The 17,784-nt window shown below is 53.6% G+C and overlaps 1 protein-coding gene across 3 annotated transcripts; it reads left to right on the top strand.

Annotated features, from left to right (window-relative positions):
• The first annotated feature begins 1,412 nt into the window (after positions 1-1,412).
• Positions 1,413-13,729, top strand: Lrpap1 (LDL receptor related protein associated protein 1). 3 transcript variants are annotated; one of them, XM_029567699.1, is made up of 8 exons: positions 1,413-1,684; positions 5,184-5,328; positions 8,017-8,138; positions 9,257-9,377; positions 9,714-9,872; positions 11,273-11,355; positions 12,584-12,682; positions 13,316-13,729. In XM_029567699.1, the coding sequence occupies exons 1-8, from the start codon at positions 1,466-1,468 to the stop codon at positions 13,376-13,378; spliced, it is 1,011 nt and encodes a 336-aa protein (XP_029423559.1). In that variant the 5' UTR covers positions 1,413-1,465; the 3' UTR covers positions 13,379-13,729. The 3 variants fall into 3 exon arrangements, with proteins under 3 accessions (XP_029423559.1, XP_029423558.1, XP_008840098.1); XM_029567698.1 differs by having other exon boundaries at positions 12,581-12,682; XM_008841876.3 differs by having other exon boundaries at positions 1,414-1,684; positions 12,506-12,682.
• Positions 13,730-17,784: the final 4,055 nt, after the last annotated feature.

Below are 17,784 nucleotides of genomic sequence, written 5' to 3'. Positions count from 1 at the left end.
TTTGGATTTTCAGATCTGTTCTCAGATTTCCATTTCCAATAGCTCTTTCTGTTCTTTGACATGTGGTTCTTGTTTCTTTCTATTGTTGTGATAAAAACACTGACCAAAACCAACTTGGAGAGGAAATGGTTTATTTGACTTACAGTCCATAGTCCATCATCAAGGGAAGCCAAGACAGGAACCTGAAGGAAGCACAGACCATGGAGGCATGCTGCTTACTGCCTTGCTCTCCTGATCTATGTTCAGACCTACAGGCACATCTGCCCAGGAGTGGCACCACCCACAGTGGGCTGAGCCCTCCCACATCGCTCAACAATCAAGAAGATGCCCCACAGACACGGCCACAGGTCAGTCCAATGGAGACGATTCCTCATTTGAGGGTCCCTCTACCCAGGTGTGTCAAGTTGACAACTAGAGCTATGCAGCACACATGTTGTAATATGCTATCCATGACTGTGTGTTCTGTATTTCCATGATCGTGTACATGTATGCATTCCATGGTCTCATGACTTCTGTTGACTCTGTGGGATTTAAAAGGCTGCTTGCATGGTACTCTGTCCACTGTGGACTCTCTTCAGACTAAGAAAAGGTGGGCATCTCTCTTGTTCCCTCTCCTTGGGGGAACTGCTACCCAGCATTCCCAGCCTAAGATGCACCGGGGAGGCTCTAGGCACTGAGGCTTGTGCAGAGGTGACAGAACTGGTCTACCGACCTCTTTCTGCCTGTGGGAAGCAGTCTTGGAACTCTGAGAGGAAAGTGGGGTGGCCTGGCTCCACCACCCACCACCACCTGGAGCAAATCTGCCTTCAACTGGAGCCAGAGTAAAGATGAACCCTGCTCTGGGGCCTTCATGCATTTCAGAAGACTTAGACTAATCTAACCAATAAGCAGGTAAGTGCATTAAACATTAACTACCAAGCAGCTGGAAGCCTGTGCTGGGAAAGATGGCGTTCCAGGGGCTGCCTCTACACTCCTGCCTGAACCAGAAGAAATCCAGGCACCCTGACCCCTTTCTGGCAAAACACAGGACACAGGTTAAAGTTAAACCAATAAGCATTTAATTCCCCTAAAGACCCCCTTGCTCCCTCTTGGAGACTTTCAGGTCATCCCCACCAGATGACTCTCCTGTCCCTTCTGCAGACCCAGGAGCGTGGCTTGCCCAGCTTTCCCTCCTTTTCGGACAGAGCCCTGGAGAGCGGCTGGCCTCCTGTCCCGTCCACAGCCTCCGGTAGCGACCGAGGAAACGTCTGTCCACCGGCCTCTGCGCGACACCCCGGGTCCTGCAGGCCGCGCCCTCCCAGGCCTGCAGCTGTAGTTTGGGGTGGCGGGGAGGCGGGCGGAGCAGGTGGGCGGGGCCAGAGGCCGACAGGTGGGCGGGGCTCCAGAGCCGACGGAGTGGGCGGGGCCAGAGGCCGGGCAGCGGGCGGGTCCTCCGGTGGGCGAGCGGCTGGTGCTGCAGAGGAAGATGGCGTCGCGGAAGGAGAGGGTCGCTGTGCTGCTCCCGCGCCCGCTGTCCGTGCTGCTGCTGTTGCTGCTGCCTCTGCTGCTCGTGCCGCGGCCCGCGGCCGGCCATGGTGGCAAGTACTCGCGAGAGAAGAACGAGCCCGAGCCTCCCGCCAAGCGCGAGCCCGGGGAGGAGTTCCGAATGGAGAAGCTCAACCAGCTGTGGGAGAAGGCCCAGCGGGTGAGCGGGGGCCGGGTAGGGGGAGCCCGCGGGGGCCGGGGAGCTGCGGGGGAAGGTGAGCAGGGCCGGGGGCCCGAGGCGGCCGGGGCCGCTGAGCACTCGGGGTCAGCCCTGGGGTCCTCAAGGCCGGTCCTTGCGCCGCTTCCCCCAGGCTTTGGGTCTCACCTGCAGCAGGTGGGCCGTGCGGACCTCACCTGCTCAGCAGAGACCCAAAGGCCCAAGAAGACCTCGTTGCTGGCCCCACGGGGCAGTGGTGCTTTGGTGTAGCTGGGGACCCCAAAGGATGAGGGATGCTGTCCTGCCAGGTCGTACTCACCTGCGCGCTCTGCCCAGAGAGCCACTGGTCTAGAGAGATACCTAGGCGCCGTCTCCATGGGGGTCTGCCTTGCAGGCTTCTTCTCTAAGCTTACACGTAAAAAGCAGGTGACCCGAGGGGCGACGGTACAGGGACAGCAGCTGGAGCTGGTTGATTTGGGGGCAGCATCTGCTGAGGTGGGGGAGGGCCAGTGAACTGAGGGCGGAGCAGGCGACCTGGGGAAATGCTGAAGTCAGATTTAACAGATATCTTAATCTGAGCCTCTTCCAATTAGAGATGCTGAAAGCGAGGCCCTGAGGGAATAAACATCTCCAAGGTCAGCCATTCCTGGCTGGGCTGAGATTTGGGGCATAAGTTCATTAGCATAATGTTTTCTTTGGTTGGGCTTGGGCTTGTGTTTAGGGAAACAGATACTTATAACAGACCCTCTGGGCCATTGTATCTTCATCTCTGAATTGTAGAGCGACCCTGCCCTTAAACCCTCCAGTTTAAACATTCCTGAGTCTAGTAAATAATTTGCAAAACAAGAGCTTTAGAAGAAAACTGTGGAGAAACTTTGGCCCTGGAGGATTAGAAGGGAGGGACTGTTGGACCCTGGAGGGAGGGAGTAATGTTCCACACACAGCCCCCTCCAGCCCTTGCCAAGCTGCCACTGGGCCCAGCCTAGCTGCCACTGGGCCCAGCCTAGCTGCCACTGGGCCCAGCGTAGTGCCCAGCCAGTATTTGGGGGGTTCTGCTCTGAGAAGGCATAGTACAGTGTCCAGTCTACAGAGGCCAGGGACAGTGCTGTGGGCTGGAGAGACCCACTTTCTGGAAAAGGGGACCAGGGCATAGCTGGGAGTTAATATGACCAGGAGTGTCTGCAGCACAGGGCCTACTCTTGCTGACCACTCTTTCCCAGCATCCACTGTGTTGGGTGTGTTCACAGGATGATGACAGAAGGCCAGGAAGACACTGGTCTGATGGAGCTGGAGGCTGTGTAAGGGAAATACTCTCTGGTGCCCATGGGTCCTGGCATTCCTTTAGTTTTCAGAAGCCTGCTCCAAGCCCTCCACCTGCATGTCCAGGTGGCTTCCTCAGACCTGCTGTGGCAGATCACCTGCCCTCGTGCTGTCCCTGTACAGTCCCTGCATCCTTCCCTGCCCCAGCATCAGGTCACATCTCTCCCTATTGTCCTCAGTTTATGGTCACTGCTAGGGTGGCTGCTCCCCTCACCCCTTGGGCTGCATGTCCTTCCAAACCTCAAGCCCTGAAGTTGGGGGTGCCTGTGAGCCTTGTCTACTGAGCAGAGTGGGACACTTCTTTGGGGTGGCTTCTATTTGAGTGTCTTGTGTCTACTCTCCTCTTCCAGAACCTAGGACCTGTTGAGTCTTTCTGTTTTGTGTGTAGACAAGGAAGCTTACAGAGTAGCTTGTGAGTTGTGTCCCAGCTGCAAAGCTTGGGGGGTGGGGAGGATCAGCTTCAGTCCCTCAGCCTTCTTATCCTTCATATAAACATGTAAACTTTTAGAATGGGACACCCTCCTCCTGGGTGGGTCAGGGTTATCAGCCTGTTAGTCACTGCCCACCCGCTGCTTTAGGTGACTGATCCCACCAAAGCTCTTCCTGAGTTGTGGTCTCTTGTGGGACAGAATTGACCCTAGTCAGGTGACCAGTGTTCTTGGTAATCTTCCTTCACTGCCCAGCAAGGTTTTATCCTTCAGTTTGTCTGATGGAAACATTCTGCCTTTATATAAAATGTATTTATATATCATAGTGAATGACAGCTTATTGTATATAAGGTCAGAGAAAAAGTGTGGCAGAGCTGTTTGCCTCGCTGTCCTTCCAACCCACCTTTGGAAGAGCTGAGGTCAGCCTTAAGACTTAGGTACCCCAGGGAGTGGAGTGTGGTGAGTGAGCTCTGTGGAGAGGAACACCTCCATCGTGTGAGACTAGGCCAAGGTACCATTGCTTCGTGTTACTCTAGCCCCTCCTGCCCTGGCTCTGGCATTACCCAGTTCCTGTTTCATAGACACACCTAGCACAAGCCGTACCACAGAGACTTGGGTCATGTCTGTCCTGACTCAGTGCTGTTACATGCCTAGTGTGTTGCAAGACTCCTTGAGAGTAGGGGAGCAAAGGGCTGTCCTTGTTGCTAGGAGGAGGGGAACTGTGGGTCCCAGAGACCCAATTCTTTCCCCTCTTACAGCTGCCTTGTGTTCCGTTCAATCCACAGGTCCCCATGCCCTGGGGCTGCTGCAGCAGTCACTAATGCACTGGGTGATTCTGGACCCTCTGAGCCTGAGAGCTCAGTCCCTGTGCAGAGTCTCCCTGTGGTAGAGTGCTTACATAGTGATAGGTAAAAAGTTTGCATGAGAACGAGTGAATGGAAGTGAGGCACTGAGGCACACCTAAAACTCCATCAAAAAAGGGTTTATTAGCAAAGGAACACATGGGACAGATTCCCTTCTGGGCAGGGAAAATGTCTGCCTGGGTCTTGAGCTGGGGTCTTTTTCAAAGGGAGGCTTCTGCTTCCTGCAGAAGGCGGGAAGATTTTTTTTTTTTTTTTAAGTTGTGGGGGGGGGGAGAGCAGGGCTGTTAAAACCTGTCCTCTTTAGAGATCAAAGGGGAAGCCTGCTGTGTTGGCCAAACACATAGCATGCACAAGGCCTTAGATTCAGTCCTGTCAAAAATTAAGATTTTACTTGGAAGTTTTCTGTAGATTTAGTCTTTTATTCCTTTTGATAGTTTCTTTTCTTTTTATACTGAGCATAAAGAAAAAAACAATGCATTTCACCAAGTCCAACCCCTCGTTGGTGCCTCTGTATCCACCCCATCCCTTTACCGGGTACATATCTCCAGGTACCAGCCTGGGGAAGGTGGGTACTCTGTTTCAGGAGGCCCTGCCTCAGGCAGCTGCTGACAGCTTGGTAGCATCCTACGGGACCTGGGATTTTTAGATCTGGCCTCAGCTGTGTTTTGAGCTGATTTCCCAGCAAAGACCAGCCAGTCTCTAGCCGGGCTCCTGGCATAAGGCTGGTCTGTGAAGTTCTTGTCCAGAACTTCGAGTCTTGTCAGCAACCCCAACCTTGTCCCCTCTAGTCCTCTGAGATCTCCCAGTCACTCTTTCCCTGGGTCAGGCTCATTGCCCTTGGTCTGTCACACAGCATGCTGTCAAACATACCGTGTCTTTCTCCCTGGGCAGCTGCATCTGTCTCCTGTGAAGCTGGCCGAACTCCATTCTGATCTGAAGATACAAGAAAGGGACGAACTCAGCTGGAAGAAGCTGAAGGCTGAAGGCTTAGACAAGGACGGGGAGAAGGAAGCAAAGCTGAGTCACAACCTTAACGGTACTTCTCTGTTTTCAGTGTGGGAATGGCCAGCAGTCTGGCGTATCTCTGACTCACTGGTTCTGGGCCAAGAGGAGGGCGAGGGTATTGGGGACATGGAGTGTAGCTCGTGAGGTGCCTCACCCCTGAGGACAGATGCCCTTGGCTGGGAACTTGGCACACTGATGCCTAGGCAACCAACTGTCCTGGAGCTGCTTGGCCAGGAAGGGACTAGGGGGACATGGGATGCTGTCAGTCAGATGAGGAAGCAGGTCTGATTTCAGAATGGACTGTGCTGGTGAGGCCTGCCCTGCATGTCTCCTTACAGAGCTCCTATCCACCCTGGACAGCATGTACTGGCTTGTGTCATCGGGAATAGGTCTTTAGTTTTTTTTTTTTTCCAGCCCCCAGCTGGGCCTGGAACCCACTATGTAGACCAGGCCCCAGGCTAGCCTGGAACTCACAGAGATCCTCCTGCCTCTGCCTCCCAGAGTGCTAGGATTAAAGGTGTGCGCCACCACACCCGGCTTAGATCTAGGTCCTTAGAAGACAGGTATGACTGCTCCTAGGATCCCTCTCCTGCCGTCCTGCCATCCTCCCCACACCCTCAGCATCCAGGGAAGCAGTGGTGGGAAGAGGTTAGTGTACCACCCTGTGGTATTCAGGACATAGACCGTGGACTGACCACTGGCCTTCTGCACTCCAGCACAGAGGAGGTGCAGTGGGGTCCTGTCAGCTCTGCCACCTGTTGTCTGACAGGGGACGCTGTCAGTCCCTACTTCCTAACACCCTGCTCTGCAGTGACACGAGTTGCTCTTTAGAGCCCTGTCCTCAGGCCTGATTGTGAATGTGGAGTTGATCCACAGGAGAGGGAAGTGTACACATGGAGGACCTGGAGGCTGCTGGGCCATCAACCCTTCCAGAAGGCACAGGGGAGCCAACTCCTACAAGGACGGGGTGGGGTTCAGGGGTAGTGGGACACAGAGCACCCAAGGAAGCAAGCTAGTGGCCAGTGTCCTCTGGCTCGTCACTGTCCTGGGTGGGAGCATCTTCCAGCTGTGCTGGCTCTACGACTTGGAGGCATCTGAGCACTGATCTCACCATGTTGCTCAGGCTGGCTCCAAACTCCTAAGCAGTCCTGCTGCAACCTCCCAAGTAGCTGGTATTATAGGCACAAACCACTGTGCACTTTAAATTTTTTTCTAAGGTTTTTTTTTTTTTAAGATATTTATTTATTGGGCTGGAGAGATGGCTCCGCAGTTAAGAACACTGAACCTTCTCGAAGAAGACCCAGGTTCGAATCCTAGCACCCACATGGTGGCTAACAACTGTCCCTAACTCCAGGCCCAGGGGATCTGACAGCCTCTTCTGACCTCCGCAGGCATTGCATGACACAAGTGCACTTACATACATGCAGGCAATACACGCACATAAAATAAAAATGTTTTTTAAACTTTTTTTTTGTATGTAACTGCAGTGTGGGTGGTGGGTGCAAGTGGGATGGGACAGAGGCAACTAGGATGGGTACTGAGTTCCAGGGTGGCCTGGCTGGGAGGGGCTTGTACCATGGAGCCAGAGCTTGACTGAGTACCTGCATGAAGGGCTTGGAAGTTAGAGCAGACATTGGCAAGAGGAAGAGACCAGGTCCGGTTTCCTGTATTTCTGGAGCTAGCTGTCAGGCTTCCCCTATTGTGTGCTGATGACAAGAGGTGCCAAGTCCTCCAGGGTGGAGGGACTGTGGGTGTGAGCCTGGGCATCCCAGAGGCTAGGCAGTAGCACCCTTCTGGCTGGCTTCTCCTGGCTGCTGGCATGCAATATTATAGGCAAGTGTGTGATCTGGAGTGTCAGCAGCCCCCAGCCATCACCCTGACACCCAGGGGACTGTCCTATGCTGTTTTTATCAGGGTTTCACATATGTCAGAAAGACATGTTCTTAAAACTCTATCTGGTGGGCCTATGGAAACCATCCCATGTTTCCTGGCTTATCTCAGCTGCACCCTCCCTGCCCACAAGCTCCTGGTTCAGGAGGGCTCAAATAGGGAACATCTGCAGTGACCATGATGTCCTGTAAGTCTCTAACCATGCTCATAAATACCAGGGGCTCAGAGCACCTGGGTTGATGTATGTGATCTTGTATGGTCACTCAGGAAATTAGGGGTAAAAGGAAACTTCCAGAAAAGTAAGAAGCAAGCTTACTTCACAAGCTCAAATTGTGCGTTACTGTGTCAGTTCTGGACTGTCAGATGAAACAGTGTTCAGTAAAAATAAAATGTCAGGCCGGGCATGGTGGCGCACACCTTTAATCCCAGCACTTGGGAGGCAGAGGCAGGCAGATCTCTGTGAGTCTGAGGCCAGCCTGGTCTACATAGCGAGTTCCAGGACAGCTGGGACTATAGGAAGACCCTGTCTCAAAAACACCAAAAAAAATAAAAAATAAAATGTCCTCTTCAGGACTGGAGAGATAGCTCAGTGGTTAAGAACACTGGCTGCTCTTGCAGAGGACCCAGGTTCAGTTGCCAGAACCCACATGGCAGCTAACAACCGTCCATAATTCCAGTTCCAGGGGATCCAACACCCTCTTCTGACATCCTTGGGCATTGCATGACATGAGTGCCCTTACACACATGCAGGCAATACACTCATAAAATAAAAGTAACAGGCTAGAGAGATGGCAAATAACAAAATTTTTTTTTAATGTTTCCTTTCTAGTCATCTTGGCCAGGTACGGACTAGATGGGAGGAAAGACACCCAGGTGGTGCACAGCAATGCACTGAGTGATGACGTCCAGGATGAGCTGGGGGACCCCAGGCTGGAGAAGCTGTGGCATAAGGTACCCCTTAAATTTTCCTTACTTTCTACAACTTGTGTCGACCTGTGGAGAGTCACGGTGTGGGGCTGTTGGGGCTCCGTCCCTGCTATCATCATGCTCAGCCCCTGCTCTGCGTGCAGCCCAGTGTGTGGCTGCTAGCTTCCATGGTAGTTTTCTCCTTCCTGAAAAGTCTGTTGGCTATTCTTGCTTAGCGGCGGAATCTACTGGGTTTCTGGCTGTTGGGACTTCAGACAGTAGGCGTGTCCTGAGTGTAGCCAAACTGCACGTGTGTAAGGTCAGGTGGCTGCGGTCTTGGCTTTGTGTTTGATTCTGTCCTTGGCTCTGCTTCCATCCTTGAGAAAGCTGTGTGCAGGTGTCGGGTGGGTTCTTGGCACTATGCTTGGAGAGTGGGCAGTACTGACCTGGCCCATTTTTGCTTTGGGATACAGAGCTAGACCACAGGGTGCTGGTGGGGAGTATGCATTGGGAGGTGGTGATTTGGTGCCACATGCTCACTCCTTCCAATTCCCTGTCCCTTCTCCTTATTCAGACAGCACATCTGGGTCACACTGATTCGGGCCCACACTGATTGGAATTCTCGTCCTGGCTCATTGTGTGGGTTCATGGGAGATGGCCAGGTGGAAGGTAGCCAAAAGGGCAGGAGGGAGACATGGCTGTGGAATGTGCCTCCTGTGTGTCACACTGGCCCATCTGTCACCATCCAGCCCTAGAGATAAGGGGGATGACAAATGACAGGCCCAGGTCCTCCAGGGAGATGGCCCTGCTGCCCGCACTATCTGCACAACCAGGAGAGCCAAGCAGATGTGAGCACCCACCACCCCAGGGCCCTTCCTCTCCCTACCAGCCCTTATCACTGTTCCCTGCCAGATCTGGGCACAGCAAGAAAAGACACTTGTTGGGTGACAGCTCCTTCCCGGTTTGGTTTTTCTTTTCCTGGAGCGCATACTTAGTAGAGGCGTGAGGCTTGCAGAGGCCAAGAACAACCCCCAGTGCTTTGCACTTAGTAAGGATTCTGCCGGAGCTGTGAGGGGTGGTCAGCAGACGGGCCCAAGCCCCCTGAGGGTGAACTGATGACAAGACCCCAAAGTGTGGTCACTCCAGGATCCCTTTCCTCTTAGGCAAAGACCTCAGGGAAATTCTCCAGCGAGGAACTAGACAAGCTATGGCGAGAGCTTCTGCACCACAAAGAAAAGGTTCATGAGTACAACGTGCTGCTGGATACGCTGACCAGAGCCGAAGGTGTGTCGAGTGGCATCTATCTGCTGGATGCCTCACCTGGGCCCAGGGCTACACGGTCACCTAGGGCGGGGGTCTGGCACACTTTTCTCAGGTTTCCACCCACAATGTGAGTTCAAATGGTGTTTGTGCTCGTTGCACGAGTCCCTAGGACAGGCCTTCAGGTACAGATACTGAGGCATCTGTCTGTCCTTGGAGTATACACACCTTGTGTTTGAAAAGGCAAGTCCATCAGCTAACACTCAGAGCAGGTGGGCAGGCTCTGGGCTGCCTTGGCCACAGGGGCCCCAGGACTACAGGGGGATGTCTTCATCAGGCATTCTGCTTCCTGTTCCACAGAAGGTTATGAGAACCTCCTTAGTCCCTCTGACATGAGCCACATCAAGAATGACGTCCTGTACAGCAAGCACAGTGAGCTGAAGGACAGACTGCGCAGCATCACCCAGGGCCTGGACCGCCTGAGGAAGGTCAGCCACCAGGGCTACAGCCCCACCGCTGGTAAGCTCTATGCCCTGCCTTGTGCTGTCTGCTTATGTTAGGGGTAGGAAGACTGTGCACGCATAAGGAACAGGTACATGAGCCCAGGGGTGCCTGGGAGATTTTCCCCACTTCTTGGAGTTGTGTCATGAGTGTCTGAATTCATCCTCATTAACCCTCTTACTAAACTGGTTTGAGGTGGTAGCAGAGTGGCCTCCAGTTAGCAGCCCCTTCCAGACTGGCTCTTTGGTCTCCGTAAACACAGCACACCCACTGGGCTCTTTCAGTTCTGTTCCTGTACACCCCTCCCCGACTCCCCTTCACAGGAGCTCAGCGTTGTCTCTAATCTTGGGCTGACCCTTTCTCAGACATCCTGCCCTTGGAGCAGGATGCAGTTTATGCTGCAGTGACAACTCTACCCTCAGCACCTAGAACAAACTTTCTTGCTCTCCAAGTCCCTGTAGAAGGGCCAGGCTCTCTGCTCTGACCTTGGGCCTCCAGGCCCACAGAGCTTGGGTGGGGATGTTACTATCTGCTGTCCATTTCCACCCGACTTCTGTCCCTAAACACAGAGGCAGCAGCCATCAAGGGCCAAAATCCTGAGCTCACAGCTTAGACAGTGTGGCTGACTCTCTGTCCACCCACCCAGGTGAGGTCTTGCAGACACTGTGGGCAGATGTACTGGGCTTTCACAGCCTGCTGTGAAGGTCATAATGCCACCTCCCAGGACTACTTACCATGGAGGTAACCAGTCTACTTTGTAGGCCAGCTGTGAGGTCTTAGTGTCACTGGTTGATGGGAACCCAAGGTTGGCTGGCCATGGTGGTCAGTGTGCTAGGTGGCAGCTCTTCCTCCCTGACCACTGCCCTTCTCCTGTCGAGTCCCACTCCCTCTCCACATGAACCATCTCCTAGATAGCCGCGTCTAGCTGACTTGGTTTGTCTTGCTGGCCTACATAATCCTCCCTTCCCCTGATCCCCAACAAAGCCAGGGTTCCCTTGTGTCCTAGGCAGGAAGGGTCAGCTGAGAGGAGGCAGAATGGGGTCTCCTGCTCAGGGGTGGCCAGAGGGACAGAGATGGGGACCCTTGGCAGACATCAAGGGGCTGTGGCTTACACAGGAGCTCAAAGGCGAACAGCCGAGCCCCAGCCTAGACCTCAGTGGCAGTCAGCCCTCCCCAGTGGCCCCCACCTTCCCACTCACTCCCTCGGAGGCAGGCAGGAACAGGGGATGCAGCCCTTTCACCACAGACAGTGGTGATCCTGATACAATCCTGATCCTGTGAGCATCACACCAGGAGCCCTGTGCACTTCAGAGAAGTTACACACTGGTCCCTGAGCCTACAGGCCACATGGGCCTCCAGCACTGGAATGTGTACTGCCATGCAATCCACCCAGACATATGGCTCTTGCTGTCCTGCAGAGTTTGAAGAGCCCCGAGTGATAGATCTGTGGGACCTGGCTCAGTCCGCCAACTTCACCGAGAAGGAGCTGGAGTCATTTCGGGTAAGGAAGCTTCAAAGTGGAGGTACCTCCCCTCTGTGATGACTACCTCCATTCTTGCCAGTTTCTAATGGGGCCAGGTTCTCTGCCACCCTCATGCCCCAGGGTGTTCATGGTTTTGTTCTGACCCTTGTTACCCCTAACCTTTTCAACTGGCCGAGTCTCTGCCTGGCGCTGCACTGTGCAATGCTGAGAGGGCCAGGGTGCCCGGTGCAGTAAGAGCTGCAGGAGGCCAGTGGATCGAGCTGTCCGGCAGAGACAGTAAGATGTCAAGCAGGCCTGTTCTGACAGAGCCCCGCATGGCTAGGGTGCAAGTGAAGGTTAGGGTGGGTAGACAGGACTACTGAGAGCTGCTGCCTCCTGAGACGAGCCTGGGGTAGGGAGAGGCGTGCTTGGGACCTGTGTGGCTTGAGGTCCCTCAGAGTCCAGGGCTCCTCCAGTGTGTTCAGGAAGTTCCAGGTGTCGGGGTTCTAGAGGTTGCCACTGAGCTCCCAGCGAACATGGGACCCATGAGGTGAAAGGCAGCAAGCAAGGGAGGTACCAGCAGCTGGAGGCCTGTGGGAAGCAGAGGCACCCTTCCCTCGGGAGGCAGGTGCAGCAGGGCTGACACATGTCCACACTCATCCATGTGAGCTCACGTGGCCCTAGGCTCAGCTGTGAGTGAGCACAGAAGAAAGCTGGCAGGGCAGGAGGCAGGTAAGCAGCAGGACCCTGCAGGACCTAGATCTCTTCAAAGCAGAGGGTGGGCTGGCTGCCAGGAGCTGGGGTACAGGCCCGTGGGGAAGGGATGGAGAGAACAGGGTGCAGGACAGCTGTGGTAAAACTGAGCCTTGGGTGTCAGCCATACCTGGGACCAGGAAGGAACTGGATGCCCAGCAGGTGGGGTGCTGTTCCCAGAGACAGCACACTCAGGTGTGAGGGGTAGGAGCAGGGTCAGCATGGGAAAGAGGGGCCGACTGGCACCAGGTTTCGGGAATGAGTACAAAGATCCCTGTGGCCACTGTGTTCTGGTGGACACTCCCTGTTTTAGAGACCCTTAGTAAGTACCTGCCAGTTCTCAGGTGTGACCTTAGTGACAGGATCATCTGCTGCACCAGAGACAGGCACCTCAGGTCCCCATGTTGGAGGAAATTAAGTTGTCAAAACATTCTAGGAGGAGCTCAAGCACTTTGAGGCCAAAATTGAAAAGCATAACCACTACCAGAAACAGCTGGAAATTTCCCACCAGAAGCTGAAGCACGTGGAGAGCATCGGTGACCGAGAGCACATCAGCCACAACAAGGAAAAGTATGCGCTGCTGGAGGAGAAGACCAAGGAGCTGGGCTACAAGGTGGGTGCGGTGCGCTGCACGCTCTGTCGTCCCTCCACCCCCACCACCACACACACACCTGTCCTCTCTGCACTGGGGTCCCAGACACGTGGACTCCTGACTCGAGGAAAGACAGTACGGCCCATGGAGAAGGTGTGTGGCCAAGTGCAGCTCTGGTGCTAAGGGGTCAAAAGTGGAGTCCCTCAGCACCCCACTACAGGCATCTGCCACCATGAGGATGAGCCCCCACCTTCACAGAATCTTCTAAAAATAACAGGGCAGAGGCTAGAGAGATGACTCAGCGGTTAAGAGCACTGACTGCTCTTGCAGAGGACCCGGGTTCATGAACAACACGGGTGTACTCACATACATGCAGGCAATGCACTCATACACATAAAAATAATAAACGTTTTAAAAAAGGGCAGGCGGCTGGGGCAGTGTCAGAGCCCTTTGGGGAAGATGCACTCTGGCTGGCTGTTTTTAATATTTGTATTTTTTGGGTCCACATTGAGCTACTGTCATTACCACTGACAAGTTCTGTGTTGTGCAGTGGAAGGTGAGCAGAGTGTGGTGTGGGTTTTCGGGTCCCTTGCAATCTCATGGCCTGGCGGGCATGCCGCACTAGCCCTGGCTGACAGGTGTCTCCATCCACAGGTGAAGAAGCACCTGCAGGACCTGTCCAGCAGGGTCTCAAGAGCACGGCACAATGAGCTCTGAGGACCGGAGGCCACCAGCACCCAAGAGGCTCCCGAAGGCACCCGGAGTATCGTCTGAGGACATCATCTACATGGACAGAACTGTGGTGGCTGGCATGGCTAGTGACAGTGACGTCGTGGGGAGGACCCTCTCACATGCTGATCTGGTCCTGCCTGCGGTTGACAGAGACTTCATTTCTCTGTAGCAAATGTGGGTGGCCATCACCACCCTGGTGAGGACCTTGGTGCCGCTGCCAGTCAGGTGTCTGCCCTCCATGCTGCGGGAACACGGTTTGCATCAAGATCCCTTAGTTCTGCCGCTGGAAATGTTATATACAGAGTCCTAAAAAATACATGGCAGGATTTCCAACTATGTCCTTGCCTGGTCTCTTGAGTTTGGGGCGCTTTAGCCAGAGCTGTTGCCACGATGAAGTTAGGGGGAAAGCAGCAGCCACTCTGCCATCTGGAAGCATTTCCCACAAGCCCCCATACTCCCTCTCCTGGTCCCTAGGTAGCCCAGCGCCGCCCCCCCTCCCCCCGCACACACCCACCAATCCCCTCATTCACCTCCCTCCCAGGGACATGACCTGGTCTAGTTTTAAACCAAGAGCCCGTTAGAGGTGACATTTGGGGTCAAAGATGGCAGAGGTAAAAGTCTGTAGTTCTTGTGGGAGCCAGAAACCACAACTGGGGAGGTGCTGCTCTCTTCCTCCGGGGTCCCCAAAAGACCCCGATGGGCCTTCATATCCAGGCTCAGCATCTGACCTCCCCTGAGGAGAGCAGCCAAAAGGACCGCTGACCCTGTAGGTACACCTAGAAGAGGCACAGACAGGCCATTGGGTTCAACAGCTGCTCCATCTTGGCTCAAAGAGTTGAAATGTCTGGCTAGCCATACGTTCTAGGAATGTCAAGGGCTGGGGAGATGGCTTGGTGAATAAAAACATGTCATGCAGATTTGAGGACCAGAGTTTGAGTTCCTATAGCCACATAAATGCTGGGTCAGCATGGTGGCTGCCTGTAGTCCCAGGTCTCAGGAGGCAGTGAAAGGGATCCCCCAAGGCAAGCTGGCTAACTAGAGCCTAATGGGCTCTCCATGAGTTCAGCGAGAGACCCTGCCTCAGTAAATAAAGTCAAAAGTGACAGAGGAAGATATTCTGCATCAACCTTTGACCTCCACATGCATGTGTGCCACATATACATGAAAAAAACAAGTACAACATGCCTGAAGCCTGTGGGTCAGGGCTAGTGGTAGCCAGGCACAGCAGGCAGCATGGTGGATGAAATGGCTCCTTCACCCACACTGTCTGCCACTGTGCAGACCAGCTGGGATATCCTTCTTGGGGAGGACTAGCAAATATCTGTTCTGCCTGTCCAGCTCAGTGTGACCAAGAGGCATACTCTGGTCGGGCACCCACCAAGGGCCCCTATGCCACACACAGCCCAGGGCACTAGAGTACAAGGACCAGGATGAGGGTGGGCCCAAGACATGGAGACAGACAGGACACCAGGCACAAAGGCAATGCCTGACCTGCAGAGGTGCAAGAGAGGCAGGTGTGACTAGAGCCAGAGAATATGACTGCATTCTTGACCCTCTGAATAAGTGTATGGCAGTAATACAGTAACAGCACACAGGATATGTATGCACTTACTGTCCCAGTGTGAATGGAGTAGAACCCACAGCCACATCAAGAACTAACTATGGTCAGTGTGAGAGTGGTCCACACCCCTAGAGCTGGTCCCTAGATACGGGATCAGGGGAGGCTCCGCCCAGAGCCCCCTACAAACCACTCCCTGGGTGAGTGTCCCTCGTAGTAAGGGAACCTTGAGCCACAAGCCCAGGTGAGGTGGTTCTGGCTAACAGTGTTCTGCCACTCAGTAAAGGTGACTGAAGAGTCTTCTCAGACTGGTGGATTAAGGTGCTTGCTGCAGAGCCTGCCAACCTGAGTTCAGTTCCCAGGACCCATACAGTACAAAGAGAACGGATTCCTGCAAGTTTCCTTCTGACTATATGTGCACTGTGGCACACACAACATTTTAAAGACTCCTCTGGGAAAATAAACTATCTTATTTCTTCAACCCAAAGGTAACTTCTCATGAGCCCAGAGTAGCTCACAGTTAAAAATAAAGCATGGAAGACAGACCTGTGAGTGAGGGCCCATGGGTATGACAGCATGTAGGTGAGGGGCATCAGTGCTGGGTGACCTGTGGCGAGAGACGGGGATCCCAGCAGACGAGTGGAACCTCTATTCTAGAGTGAGAGACCTCTGGGCTGGGGATCAGACTTGCTAGGACGACAGCTGTGAATCTCAACATTGTGCTGAGCTACAAAGCTGAATGGAAGACAAAATTGAGCTCTCGTGATGGGTGCCAAAGTGGCAAGTCGCCTCTTGGGACACAGCGTGGGATCATGCATGAAGGATCTGGTTGGTGACTGAAGTTTAGCAAGGCGGGAAGAGTGGTGGCACAGCCTTGCTCCCCTGCACAATGGAGGCTTCAGTCCCAGAGGTCACAAGGGCCAGCCAGAGGTGCAGGGGAGCATCCACTGAGAGGCACCCTCACTGTCCACACGGAGAGTTAAAGAGCAGGGCCTGGACTGACAAGCCGAGCGAGCACATGAGCAAGTTCATATAGTGACCCGCGTTCAAGAGTGTGAAAACAGTTGGGATTGCAGGGGGTTATGATCTTTAGTAAGAAATCTTGTAGACCTAGGGGTTGGAGATGTGGCTCTGGTACAGTGCATGCCTCACCTGCATCAGCCCTGGTTTGATCCTAGCACCACATAAGCTGGGCATAAACCTGCAACAAACCTGTGATCCTGGCACTTGGAAGGTGGAGGCAGGAGGATCAGAAGTTCAGGACATCAGACTGCTTAGTGAACTGGAGGCCAGTCTGGCTACAGGGGACTGTTGCAACAGTAACAAAAAGTACCAACTTTAAACCTTGAGAAACATCTCCAGTAGAAACATTCTTAGGTGTAAATCAGTTACAGGGCCTCCACAAACAGCCCAGCACAAGGTTAAAGATACAAGCAGGCCACGCAAAGGGGCCCTGTGGCCTCCGAGCTGTTGGAGTGCCTGAGACTCCGCCGCTGCACCTCTGATGGTTGAGGGAGCTGAAAATGGGACTCGGACACCACGGGCACACATCCCGATGGCAGAGGAGCATGGACCTAATCTTCCAGACACTCTGCTTTTACAACTAATGAATAAAACTGGCAGAAACCGGGGCTGGAGAGATAGCTCAGCGGTTAAGAGCACTGACTGCTCTTGCAGAGGACCCGAGTTCGATTCCCAGCACCCACATGGCGGCTATGAACCGTCCTTAACTCCAGTTCCAGGGAATCCAAAGCCCTCCTCTGACCTCTGCGGCATTGCATGACACGGGTGCACTCACATACATGCAGTCAATACACTCATACACATAAAAGAAAAATAAATAAAATTTAAAAAAAAAAAAAAACTGGCAGAAACCTAGGGAAGTAAAGCTGTAAATCTGCCCAGCCCAGCACTTCCTTCTGGCCAGTGGGGAAAGTGTGCCACCTGCCAGGAGATGGCTTGTTGCAGAAGGACAAACTACCTCAGCCTCCACACACACCAGTAATGCCTACTGGCCTGCCAAGGTCTACATGCACAGTACATCACCAGATGCACTGGGTCATCAAGGCAATATGGCTCCTCACAATGATCGACAGGCGATGGGCCACACGATTCCTGCTTAGGATGCCATTTAGGGGGGTAAGCATGCTCACGTGTGTGGGCACATGTGTGTGTGGTTGCATGGCCATATGTGTGTGCATGTATGTGGAGACCTGAAGTTGACATTGGGTGTCCTCAGTCGCTCCCCACTTTTATTGAGTTAGAGTCTCTCATTGAACCTGCAGTTCACCAATTCTGCTGTATCTAGTAAGCCAGCTTACCCAGGGATCCCCTCTCCCTCTCCCTCTCCCTCTCCCTCTCCCTCTCCCATTTTATGTGCCTATGGGGAAGCCACCATCCAGGTTTGGAGAAGACCTTCCTTTATGGCCTTAGTGGGGGAGCACGTTCATTCCTGAATAAGGCATTTATCAGTCTGTGTCACACAGATGATGCCAGAAGATGGTGCCAGTCACCTGTCGACCTAAGGTGCAGGCATCCTCCATCCCCAAAATGAAGTAAAGAGCTGCTAGTAAAAGGGCGTCTCTCGGGATGTCTGAGTGCTGGGATTATAGGACAGCTGCCTCACTCACCTGAATTTACCTGGGTTCTGGGGATCTGAACTCTGGTTCTCATGTTGACAAGTTCTTTATCTGCAAGGCCATGTCCCCAACTGGCCCCCATTTGTGTAAACACACACACAGAGAGAGAGAGAGAGAGAGAGAGAGAGAGAGAGAGAGAGAGAGAGAGAGAGAGAGAGAGAGAGACACTCTTTTGTCCTCTGTCTGCTAGAACA

This window comes from Nannospalax galili, unplaced genomic scaffold (assembly GCF_000622305.1).
Source record: "Nannospalax galili isolate Female #2095 unplaced genomic scaffold, S.galili_v1.0 scaffold101, whole genome shotgun sequence".
Lineage (NCBI taxonomy): Eukaryota > Metazoa > Chordata > Mammalia > Rodentia > Spalacidae > Nannospalax > Nannospalax galili.
Note: the sequence above shows the minus strand (reverse complement) of the source record. Positions and strands in the feature narration are given on the sequence as shown.

What these genes read in the sequence shown, in the direction of transcription:
- Lrpap1 (XM_008841876.3), top strand. Translation starts at nt 1,466, where the DNA reads ATGGCGTCGCGGAAGGAGAGGGTCGCTGTGCTGCTCCCGCGCCCGCTG. An exon ending in TGTGGGAGAAGGCCCAGCGG is followed by an intron (nt 1,685 to 5,183) that starts GTGAGCGGGGGC and finishes CTCCCTGGGCAG; the next exon opens with CTGCATCTGTCTCCTGTGAA. An exon ending in GGGCTACAGCCCCACCGCTG is followed by an intron (nt 9,873 to 11,272) that starts GTAAGCTCTATG and finishes GCTGTCCTGCAG; the next exon opens with AGTTTGAAGAGCCCCGAGTG.